The sequence below is a fragment of the Oryzias melastigma genome, linkage group LG13 (assembly GCF_002922805.2).
Source record: "Oryzias melastigma strain HK-1 linkage group LG13, ASM292280v2, whole genome shotgun sequence".
In the NCBI taxonomy this organism is placed as follows: Eukaryota; Metazoa; Chordata; class Actinopteri; order Beloniformes; family Adrianichthyidae; genus Oryzias; species Oryzias melastigma.
This window is the reverse complement of record NC_050524.1, coordinates 26,144,757-26,156,215: the sequence shown is the minus strand read 5'-3', so window position 1 is coordinate 26,156,215 and position 11,459 is coordinate 26,144,757. Positions and strand designations below refer to the sequence as shown.

Genomic DNA, 11,459 nt, shown 5'->3' with positions numbered 1-11,459 from the left:
CCAGGGGCCTGCAACCTTTCACAGTAAAAGAGCCATTTAGGTTTGTTTTCTACGGATAAAAACTTAGTAGGAGCTGCAAAGTTTTATTTTGATACTGCTGACAACATTATTGCACATTGTTTGATACTGATACAATGTATTTTTTAATAATAAATATGAATTTTAACTTCTTTTGTGGAATGAATTAAAAAACAAAATATAATTAAAAAAATAGAATTTTCTCAACATGTGAAATTATTTTTTATGTTTGACGGAAGCTCATATAATTTCCTTTCAAAGACGACTTGAGTCAGACTGGATCATCCCAGTGCAGTTCTGGACAACATAAATGGTAGATGGCGTATACTTGTATGGTACTTCCTCGAGGGAGGGTAGGAACTTCCTACCCTCCTTCGAGGGCCCAAAGCGCTTCACAGTCACAGACCCATTCACCCAATCTCACACACATTCATACTCTGGTGGTGGCTCCGCTGCCGAGCACTGGTGCCAACCTCCCACCAGAGGGAATTCGGGGTTCAGTGTCATGCCCAAGGACTCTTCGACACATGGGCGAGCAAGGCGGGAGTCGAACCCGCTCTCTTTTGATTAGGAGTTGACCGCCCTACCGCTGCACCACGGCCGCCCCATAGATGTGTTTTTAAACTAATAAAGGATCAGACTTTTTACCAAAGTTTTGCTTAGTATTTGAAATCGGTGTATTTTGGAGGAAACAAAGTGCAAACAAGATTTCTTCAAGTCAGCAGAGGTGAAAAAACCTTTAGATAGTTTATGTTCAAGGTTCTCCTCAGTCATACATTTATAAACTTAACTAATCAACTTTAAACTAGAAAAGTTGCATTACCTGTGATAATGCTAATGAGAATGGTTTTTGCTAAATGTGGTCCCTGAGAATGCCGAAGCAATTAACTTGAATTGCTGAATAATATCCTAAACATGAGGAACATTTTAGTGCCAAACTTGTATAATTTGCAGAAAGTACACAAATATTTGAAGAGTTGTATAGAAGAATAATTAAGGGAAAAAGAAACAGAATCATTTTAGTGTGAATGCTTTAATTTAGGAACCCTTACTTAAAAAAGTACTATTATTTTATTTTTCTTTAGCCAGACAGCCACTATAGAGAGGTCAAAGAGCCACAAGTATCTCCAGAGCTGCAGGTTGCAGACCCCTGATCTAGATGGTAGAATGAGTCAAATAGCAGCGAAAGAAACCTGGTGAAGACATTCGACCCCTCTCTATGACAACCCTGGTTACTATGGTGATCTTTCTATGCCATTAAAATAATAAAATGGGATCTTCTGGATTCTTTTTTAATACTGCCTCTCACAGTTGAAGTATATACAGACCTCTTTCATACGTTAAGTGGGACAGAATGCAGTATTGGGACGGACAATTACCTTTTCCCTCATAGTATAACTTGTCATAAAACACATTGACTCAAAAATAACATTTTATTTGGACAGAAGGACTTGTCTTTGAAAAACAAATGGGGGTGTAGCCGTGACGAGCGGGGCTGTTGGTTTCCTCTCATCCTCTGGGCGTGTCTGCAGGTGAATGATTGAAGTCATGGAAAGCTGCAGGAGCTGATCTCAGACCTGCTCAGTCCGTCTCTGTTCTGCTGTGACGAAGATTCAGAGTGACGCAGACTCAGAGGACGGAGAAGCAGCAGAGGACTTCCTCTCCACAGAGTTCTTCTGGACAGCAGAAGAAGTAAGCCTCTTTGCTTTCCAGAGTGTTCGTGTTCCTCTTCATCAAGGCTGCTGCTGTGTGCTTGTTGCTGCATCCATGTGGAGAGGTATATGTTTATTTTCGGCAGTTGTTCTAGAGTTTCTATGTCCTCTCAGGCCTCGACCAACCAGCTAATGGTTCCTCTCCTGAGTCTGGTTCTGCTGGAGATTTCCTTCTAAACTTTAGAGGCTGGAGCTGTCACTTTTGGTTTATTCTGTTCCAAAAGCTCTTCAGTGTCATTGTTTGGTCACTTATTTAGCTGAAGACAGTCTGGACTAATTTGAATGTCCAGACTGAATTGGATTGTAAACATCCAAATGAATGAACCTGAATGCTAATGAATTTTGGTTTTGTTAAACGTTTTCAGACAACCTGAGTTGTGAAGTGACCCTGTACACACAAACTGAAGAAGGCCACTCCACTGAGGAAGTGCAGTGCTTGGACTTACCAGCTGACCTTTGGTCTTCACTTGTTCATGCAGTCTTGGTCAAAGTGTCAAAACATTGGGTAATGTTTAACAGAGAGCAGTGGGCGCCCCCTGGTGGTTCCTGTCAGTCTGCAGTGATCAGGGGGTCTACTCCAGCCCTGTGAACTTTTTGCTCATTTTTTCCACCCTTGTAGCTTTTTTTGGATCACGTCTTCAGATCCAGTTGATCAGCAGGAAGTTTAAGAGTTTATTTCTTTTTAAAAAGGGACAATTCACACAAGAACATTGATCAAATGTGAAAAGATGTGTTGTGCCAGGTTATAGCAAAATTGCTAATTTCTGCCTGTAGTCCCTACAAAAGTAATAATGGGAAAATAAAAACAAGTAAAAGTAAAAATGATAAAGTTGTTGGAATTCAACAAAGTGGGATGATGTGATGAGCACAGTTAAAAAAGCAGATTAACAGAAACAGAGGAGAGCACCAGATCCAGAAAAATACACAGGAGCTGATGAGAACAACAGCACGTTTTCTTATTTTCATTAAACACTTACACATCTATTAATAACAACATACATAGATCTCTTAATTTAGTCAAGTATGCATGCTTGCTTACTCAGCGCTTTGATAAGTTTTCCCAACAATCTATACGTTATAAACTCATCAGTAGACCTTCTTAGCCCTCATCTCCTCAGTAACTATACAGACAAAATAGACTTTGTCTGATTTGTGTGTAACTTTGGATTTCTGCATGCATATCTTGATTGGAACTCATACAATACATTTTGACAAAGTAAAAAAAATAGGAAATTAAAAAAATACAATTTGCATATGCACAAATTAAATTACAACAGCTTGAAACTAATTATACACCCAAACCTTTAAAAATTACACACAAATCGCTTGTTATGCTCACACAAAACCACATTAATGCACAAATCTAGGGTGAGACTCTTTTCACATCTGAGATTTGTGTGAAAGTGATGCATTTAAATGCTGATAGAATGCTGGGTCATCGGAGTATTCTTATCAGCCACTTTGAACTTAGATTGTGAATAATATCTGGTGAAACTTGACAATTTCCCACTTTCTTAAACAGATATTCCCTGATAATCGAAAAACAAGAATTATGCAAATTGGGGTCTAGACCAACAGACTTTTCCAGTCTGAACACACCCTCAAAGTCCATGGCTATGACAGAATCCTTTCACCTCTCACTGGTGGTGTGTTCACCATTTTGTAGCACTGCCCAAATCTACAATTCCAAAATCGAGTGTACTAGATGTTTCTGTGAAAATCCAGTCTGCATCGATGCTCACTAGACTGGTGAATATTGACCACAATGCATTGCTTTTGACCCATTTTTGCAAAAAAATTGCTTACATTTAATTTTTAAATAAACCATCAACGTTTTCATCATCAGAAGACAGTGGAGTCACAAATGTTCGTATTGATTAGATTTTCACTTTGTGAAATCAATGACATGTTTGCATTTAAAAAAACAGGAGTGGCGAGCATGGAGTCCAAATTGCTTTTGAAATCCAGGGCACTAGATAGTTAGGGATTAGATTGGAAATTCAGACACAGTCCACATATTTAGCTTCCTTTCAGCTACTTCCACCAGGGGGCACTGCAGCAAACTACCCTATGATACGCACATATGATATGGGTTGTCCCGACCCAACCCTCTGGAGTTACCTACACTTAGCACATGAAACACTGAAAAGTTCCAAAGAAGAGTGCCTTAGAATGGTAAATGGCGTATACTTGTATAGCGCGTTCTACCCTCCTTCAAAGCCCTTCACAGTCACAGACCCATTCACACATTCACACACACATTCACACACTGGTGGTGGCTCCACTGCCGAACACTGGCACCAACCTCCCACCAGAGGGAATTCGGGGTTCAGTGTCTTGCCCAAGGACACTTCGACACATGGGCGGGCAAGGAGTCGACCGCCGTACCGCTGCACCACGGCCGCCCCTATGATGCTCCCATCTGTGTAACTATCTGTACCATGTGGTCCAAATGCAACGCAGCTTTTCAGTTCAGAACAAATGGAAGGTGTTCAGCATGGCACAGTCATAAACAAACACCTAAAAACTGTTAACCAGAAGGAAGTCACATCTACTGAAAATGAGGTTTTCTGTCCATGAGTATCTGCTGCTTTTCACACCACAATGCAGTCTCAGATCAGTCTGACAGTTTAAAGATAAACAGAAAACTCTAACCAGAACAAAGAACTTGACTAAATGAGCTCTCTAACCAACATAGCCACAGAGCACCAGTGATTTGGTTCCTGGACCTGGTGGTTTCAGATCATGTCCCATTCTTGGACCAACCCCAGCTCAATGACTCAATGATGTTACCATCATTTCTGGGTTGTTTCACAGATTCCTGCTTGGTGGGGCTTAAACTTCCTCTCTTTGTTGAGTTATTGTGTTGACACTCAGACAACACAAGTGTTACAGTCATTGATTTCTCAAGTGATCCAAAGCAATTCTGAAGTGAAATTGGACCTGACCTGGATATGCTCTTTTAATTCTCATGTACCTATTGACATGCATGAAGCGGCTGTGAATCAGAGCTGATTGGTGACGTATGCTTCTTCTGCAGATGAAAGTAGAATATATGTGTGAGCTGATGTGAATCCAGCAGCATGGATCTGAGTGAGGACAGAGGGGAGGCAGCCCCTCTCTCTATTAGGGCTCTACGACAAAAGCGTGAGAGCCAGAGCAAAGCTCAGCGGTGAGCTGAACACCTTCAAACTGTCTGGGACGTCTGAGTTCAGCACTCAGGTTTGACACCAACACTCCTGTTTGACAGGAACCAGCCCAGACTGGGATCCAGCTCCAGCAGTGGGTCACTCAGAAGTGACCGTTCCAAGGAAGATGGTCCTGACTTCAAGGAAAATACCAAGATGTCACCCAAGAGGTACACAGGTCCCTTTTTATTTAAGTTTTTAGTTCAACAGCAGCAGCTTCTATCTAAGCACTATTTGTTGTGTGTTTGACTCTACTGGGCTTGAGTTGACAAACATATATGTTTGAGTTAGCTCCAGCAAGAATATTTAAAATGCCTGCCACAGATACTGGCCATTACACCCAAGTATCTGCTGATATTATCTCTAAAATAAATGGCATAAAAGTCACGAACAAAAAGTAACATAGCAGATATGTACAACTGCGGCAGAGTAACCCCGGGCTCACACGGCTAGTGTTACAGTTCAGGTGCGATGCAGGAGCGGTCTAGCTACAGCCGATGGCTCATGTTAAGTATGTTTGAGATGACCAAAGCGGACCCGGCGCTGCGCAGATCGCCTGTAGCGCGGTGCATGTTGGTTAGTTTCTGTCACCAACGTCAAATGTGCGCCGTCACGAAGTATCGCGGGAAAAAGGACGGGTTCAGGGCGCCTTCGTAAGCCAGCGCAGCCAGAAAATAGGTACTGCGCTGGCTTCAAGCCGCCTTCAGGACTACAAAACAATAAATTGTGGGAAACGGTGTGCTGAAAGTTCTTTTAGTTCGATGTGAAATAACTGGCGCTAAATGAAAGAAATTGGTGGGATTTTTTTTACCCTTTCTGTAAGGTAATGAATCCCTGATGAAAATATTTCAAATAATCTCTGGTTATATCTGTTATTGTTGTCTTTAAAATTAACTTTAATTTATATTTTATCAGGTTGAGAGGATCCCCAAAAAACAGACTGATCAGAACTGGCAATGATTCATTTATTTAAGACTGGAGTGCAGTAGGCCAGGGCTAGGGCTCCTTAGCCCACTTGGGAGGGGGAAGGGGTCAGGCACACTAGAGAAAAGGTATTATTCAGTTCAAATTGTGCTTCCGAAAGAATCTTATTGGCACTCACTTTGTTGTGGAGAAGGTAAAGCACAAAACTCCACTTGTGTGTTTGAGGACATCCAGGAAGGGAGGGGGGGGGGCACCAGATCCAAATCCAAGAGATAAATCAAAGTCCGTCCTGACAAAGTTCATGCAGGCAAACCAGGGCACAGAGGACAGCAGCTTTGGCAGGCTGGAGTCACATGAATCTGATTATCGTCAGCATAACAATGAAAGGAGACTCCGTGTTTTCTGAGGATGGAACCCAGAGGAAGGAGGTACAGGGAGAATAAAAGTGGTCCTAGAATAGAGCCCTGTGGAACCCCAAACAGCAGTGGTGCAGTTGAGGAGTAGGATCCTGACATGCTCACACAGACAGTCCTGTCAGTTAAATATGATGAAAGCCAGTCGAGTGCGGTACCATAAATTCCAGCCAAACCCTTCAACCTGGACAGTAAAAGATTGTGGTCCACAGTGTCGAATGCTGCGGACAAGTCCAGCAGAAGAAGGACAACAAAGTTTCCATCATCACTTGAGGATTCATTAAGGCACAACAATGCAAAGTACCACCAAAGGCGTTGTCAAATCTTCAACAACCGCAAGCTTAAATAAGCAGCCAAAAGAACAGTTGAAATTCAGAACAATCACACTCAAAAGTGCAAAGAACAAGCATGGGAATACAAAAGTGCTTCCCGTGTAAGAAGGTGGAACCTCAGTCAGAGCTGAGACAAGCCATGACCCTGCAGCTGAATGAGAGGCTCAATGAGTGCGCTCACATTCTCAGTGGTGGCAAGCTTCTACCTCTGTTGAGATGTGGTGGCCCTGGAACTAAAAAAACATTGCTCTTCCTTGATGACTGTACAACAGAGAGAGACCCCACACTGCCCCAAAGAACAAGGACAGGCTTCAGGACTCTCAAGAACTTCTGACATATGTCATTGAGAAAACAGCAGACAACAGCAATAAACCATACCATAGCAGATGCTGACCTAAATATTCTTGAGAAGTTTGTTGTGACAATGTTTGACAAACACAGCAATACAAAGTAAGGTTGATGAGGCAAGACTGCATATTTGCCCGGAAGCAAAGGTCTTATGATTCAATTCCGCCAACCAGTGCATCTCTAGCTCAGCATGTAAAACGATCAGCCTTCCAAACTGCATACATATGAGGTCAGGCAACAGAGTGCAACATGCAACCTGGAAGCCCAGCCAACTGGGGCTGGCAAAAGAATGGTCAAGCCTGGAAAGTTCTTTGGTCAACCCTCCCACTCATTGCTCAGTCATGCCAGCAGTTGACAAAATGCCGCTGCACCAGCAAATGTCGGGGACCTTGAGATGCAGACAACTCTGTAGATGCAAATGCATGGAATAATAGAAGCAATTAGCGTGCACACAAGAAAGCTAGATTCTATACTACCTCATGTGTGGTGTGATTTGTACATATATGATGATACGTCGATTAGCGACTTTTTGTTTTGCATAAAATTTTCATTATACTACCATAGGATTTTATTATGTACATTTTTAATGCTGTATTCAATTCCTTGTATCCAAAACCATATATTTTGATAAATAAATAACCAGAATAGGATTCCTATTTGAACATTTAGACCAAATATTGTGGAAATAAGTATGAAAGAGGCGGACATCTTGAAAATTGGCCGCCATCTTCTATCTGAAGTTGAATAACGTACTTTTGGAAAAGTAGGTTCTGTTGCACATATGTGAGAAAATTAGTGCTTGTATCACCAAGTGAAAGATTGTTTCAGCAATCTGGCCCACTACTGTGGCTGAGCTAAAATGTTATTTGTCTCTTATTAACCTGAGAGGGGAAAATATAATTAGGACACCTTTTTCCATTTTTTTTTTTTTTAATTTCTGGATGAAGACAGAGCCAGCAGCCTCTGCACCCCGCAGCACCTCTCTCTCTGGCGGCATATCGAGTAAGTGAGCTCCGCCGCGGGAGTGTCCAGAGTGTTTCCCCACTTTTCCCAAAAGTAGCTCGATGAGCTCTGAGAACCTGCGGCTCAAACGGGTTAATGAAATAGAGGGAAATTCAGGATAAAAACGGTTGCTTTGGATTAATATTCTACCCGCTGATCGAGTCACTGAAAATGTCATATATCCAAAGCTGAGTTCCTGATTGGCAGATGTTACAAGGCGACAGTGTTCATTTTGAAAGAGAATTTTAATTTAGTTTAAGTCATAGTCTTTTGACCAAAGTAAAGTTTAGTTTTAGTCGCAATTTAGTCATGTTTATTATATTAATTTTAGTCAAATTTTAGAGTATTAGTCGGTATTTTCAATTATTTAGTCAAATAAATTACAGTAGATGTTGCAGACGACAAAAATAGAGATTAAAGGTAAAGCATATTTATTAATTTACTAAGTATGAATATATGAATAACACACAGAGATTTGACTAATTTGTTAAAAAAAACCTTTTACTTGCTTTCCAAACTTGTAATTTCTGCAAATTCAGCTTCAACAACTTAAAGCACATTTAAAGAAAATAAATTGTAATTATTATTTGTCTGCAAACGTCGCCTCAGGTTTGTTGTGTTTTTGCCTGTGATGGTCGCTCCACACAACGTCTTGTTGAAGGTCACGTTAAAAGTCAAATTTGTCCCTTTATGTACTCTTCTTCTTCTACCTTGAATAGACATTTTTTCACCTATATCACAGACACAGTTCACTGAAATAGCGTCTTCCCGGGCGGGCTGCAGGACTCTGTGTTCTGATTGGATCGTTTTGCATTTGCTCCCGCCCTCCTTCACCAGCAGTCACTATGATTGGATGTCGTCTTCAAAGAGTATTTTCGTTTCGTTTTTAGTCGTTGACGAAAATGTCTATCAATTTAGTAAAAGTTTTCGTGTCTGAGCGGGAGTTTTTGTTTCGTTTTTGTTGGGTGAAAAATGAGGTTGACGAAGATGATGAAGAAAACTTTTTGTCAACGAAATTAACACTGGATGGCGACCTGCCAAACTTCAGACATTTACATTTTGGCTGTGCCAAGTGATTTGTGCCCATTGCCCAAATTGCGCCGCTGGACTTTAGATCATGTCTTGTGTGTTCCATTGACTTAACATTGAAACTGGCTGCCTCCGCCTCCTGAATCGCGTTTGGTGTGAATGCACCTTAACAGTCAACATGTGTGACTTAAAGTCCCACTCTGATCATGTTCTGATCTACTGTCAAAGCGTTCCCGGAGGTCTTTTAATTATGATGATGCTGCTTTAGCCTGAATCAAAAAACCTGTGTCATTTTCTAGGACATAGCTTCTGCAGAACAGCATGAGTTTATTAGAAATTCATCTCTGAGTTGTGGGCAGGAATGTTGCCATGAAGTCCACTTCTACTTCCTGTCATCCATTTCTTTAAGCATTGTCAGAGCTATCCATACGTACAAGTTCTGATCCAGATTCCAGCTCAGACCAGGAAAATAAAAACCTTCATGGATTTTTTTTTCTGCAAGTGGATGATCAGAATGGAGCAGAGCAGAGAGTTTATGACTTGCTGATTGTAGAACCAACATCAGTACTACAAGATTTTTTTAACAGTATTTTTTCATATGCTCCTAATTGACAATAATATGGAGAAAAATACTCAGAAAGGCAGTTTTAAGCTTAAATTTATGCAAGTCCCCCATGATCAGAAAAATTTAACAAGAACATGTTAAAAACAAAAACACAATTTCTATTGGAGTGTGTCTTCAAACTGTCTGGGACGTCTGAGTTCAGCACTCAGGTTTGACACCAACACTCCTGTTTGACAGGAACCAGCCCAGACTGGGATCCAGCTCCAGCAGTGGGTCACTCAGAAGTGACCGTTCCAAGGAAGATGGTCCTGACTTCAAGGAAAATACCAAGATGTCACCCAAGAGGTACACAGGTCCCTTTTTCAGTTTTTAGTTCAACAGCACCAACTTCTATCTAAGCACCATTTGTTGTGTGTTTGACTCTACTGGGGCAAATTATTTCATTCACATCATCGTGAACAATCCAATTGGATCTGATTCACTGGTCTAAAGTGGATCAGAACATCTCCATGTAAAACTGACTGACTCAGAGAAATACCTGGTTCTGAACAGTTCAGGAGAAGTTTTCCAGATTTTTGCATTTCTTCAAGATAATCAAATTTGTGTACAAACAAGAATGAATGTCCAATTCAATCCCATTTTACTTTGATAAAGTTTTTCCTCATCAGAATAATAGAACATTCTACAACACTGTATGGTCACACGACTTTGCAAATTCATAGTCTTTCCACACGTTTTACTGGAATGATGATGAAGAGTCAGTCAGTCTTTTTTAAATTGAATTTTAGACATCAAGTCATGGATGGCAGAGAACTTCTTACAGCTCAACCTGTCAGGGTGTTGATAAGGAAACCCCTGGAACAACAAGCTTCAACAGAATAGTTTATTTAGGCTCAGGATGGAGTAGAGTTTCAGGGAAAAGTCTATGGTCCACAGGTGGAGAAACAGCCTTTTCTCAGGAAGGGGGAGTCTTGATAGTGGAGAAGGAGTGAGGGACACTGAAGGACTGAACAGAACTTGATTGGAATTCATCTGGTCCATCTGGTCTCCGTCTCTCCTTTCACCTTGTGAATCCACAGGAACAGCAGACGATCCAGTCCAAGCAGAGAGAGGGCTCCAGAAGAAGGTGACAGGTCAGTGCAGGAGGGAAGCAGCTTGGAAGAGTCCTTGAAGAGGCAGGTCAGAAACAGAGACACACAGGAACTCACCGACTCAGCAAAACAGCAGAGGCGAGAGACGATCCAACAGCAATTGCAGGTCTGCAGCTCCATAAGAAGGGAGGTGCTCAGGTGGAGTCAATTGACTGATTAGCTCAGCTGAGAGGAGTTGACAGGGTGGAGGGATCCAGATCCATGACAAAACCAGGACAAAGCAGAGGTTTCAGTGATCGGTTCTGAAGACAAGAGAGAGTTTGTTTTATCTAAACTATAAAACTTCTCACTGTGTGAGAAACCTGGGTGTGATTTTCGACTCTGAGTTTAATTTTATACCACAAATTAAAAGCATAACAAAAACAGGATTTTATCATCTTAAAAATATTGCCAGAGTCCGCTCATTTCTCTCTTATGCCAGCACAGAGGTGCTAATGCATGCTTTTATTTCAAGGAGATTAGATTAAATTCAGGAATGAAAAATGCATTTTTCATTTTTTTTTTTTAACTCCAGTGTTTTCCTCAGATGGATCCTCCACATCAGTGATTGTCCTTTCTCAGTAAACGGGGTCGCTGCAGTCAGATCTCCGGGGTCTGGCCCTTTGCTTGGATCTGGGGGGTCCTGTATAGCGTACTCTGTGAACTTGATTGAGGGTCACTGGTGTGGACAGGTCCCTAAAATATTGTTTCCTCACTGCAGTACAAGCCAGATTTCTGTTTTATATCATTTTAGTTTTTATTTATTTATTTTCTTCGCTACCATGGTGTGGCAACATG

The 11,459-nt window shown here is 41.3% G+C and overlaps 1 protein-coding gene and 1 long non-coding RNA gene across 6 annotated transcripts in view; one reads left to right on the top strand and one right to left on the bottom strand.

Moving 5' to 3' along the window:
• Nucleotides 1-11,459, top strand: part of LOC112136387 — a 34,447-nt gene that overhangs the window by 19,246 nt on the left and 3,742 nt on the right. Inside the window, exons 2-7 of one of the 5 annotated variants that reach the window (XM_036214914.1) lie at nt 1,551-1,795; nt 2,096-2,235; nt 4,771-4,902; nt 4,981-5,088; nt 9,769-9,876; nt 10,611-10,842. In XM_036214914.1, coding sequence (XP_036070807.1) covers nt 4,814-4,902; nt 4,981-5,088; nt 9,769-9,876; nt 10,611-10,842 — 537 coding nt within the window. In that variant the 5' untranslated portion in view covers nt 1,551-1,795; nt 2,096-2,235; nt 4,771-4,813. Of the gene's footprint in view, nt 1-1,550; nt 1,796-2,095; nt 2,236-4,770; nt 4,903-4,980; nt 5,089-9,768; nt 9,877-10,610; nt 10,843-11,459 lie in introns of those variants that run through there. The other 4 variants (XM_036214916.1, XM_036214915.1, XM_036214913.1 and 1 more) reach the window with 4 other exon arrangements.
• On the bottom strand, nt 10,401-10,777 carry LOC118599518. The gene is made up of 2 exons (XR_004948917.1): nt 10,740-10,777; nt 10,401-10,645 (listed from the first exon to the last, which is right to left on the bottom strand). It is a non-coding gene; the product is annotated as an uncharacterized LOC118599518 (long non-coding RNA).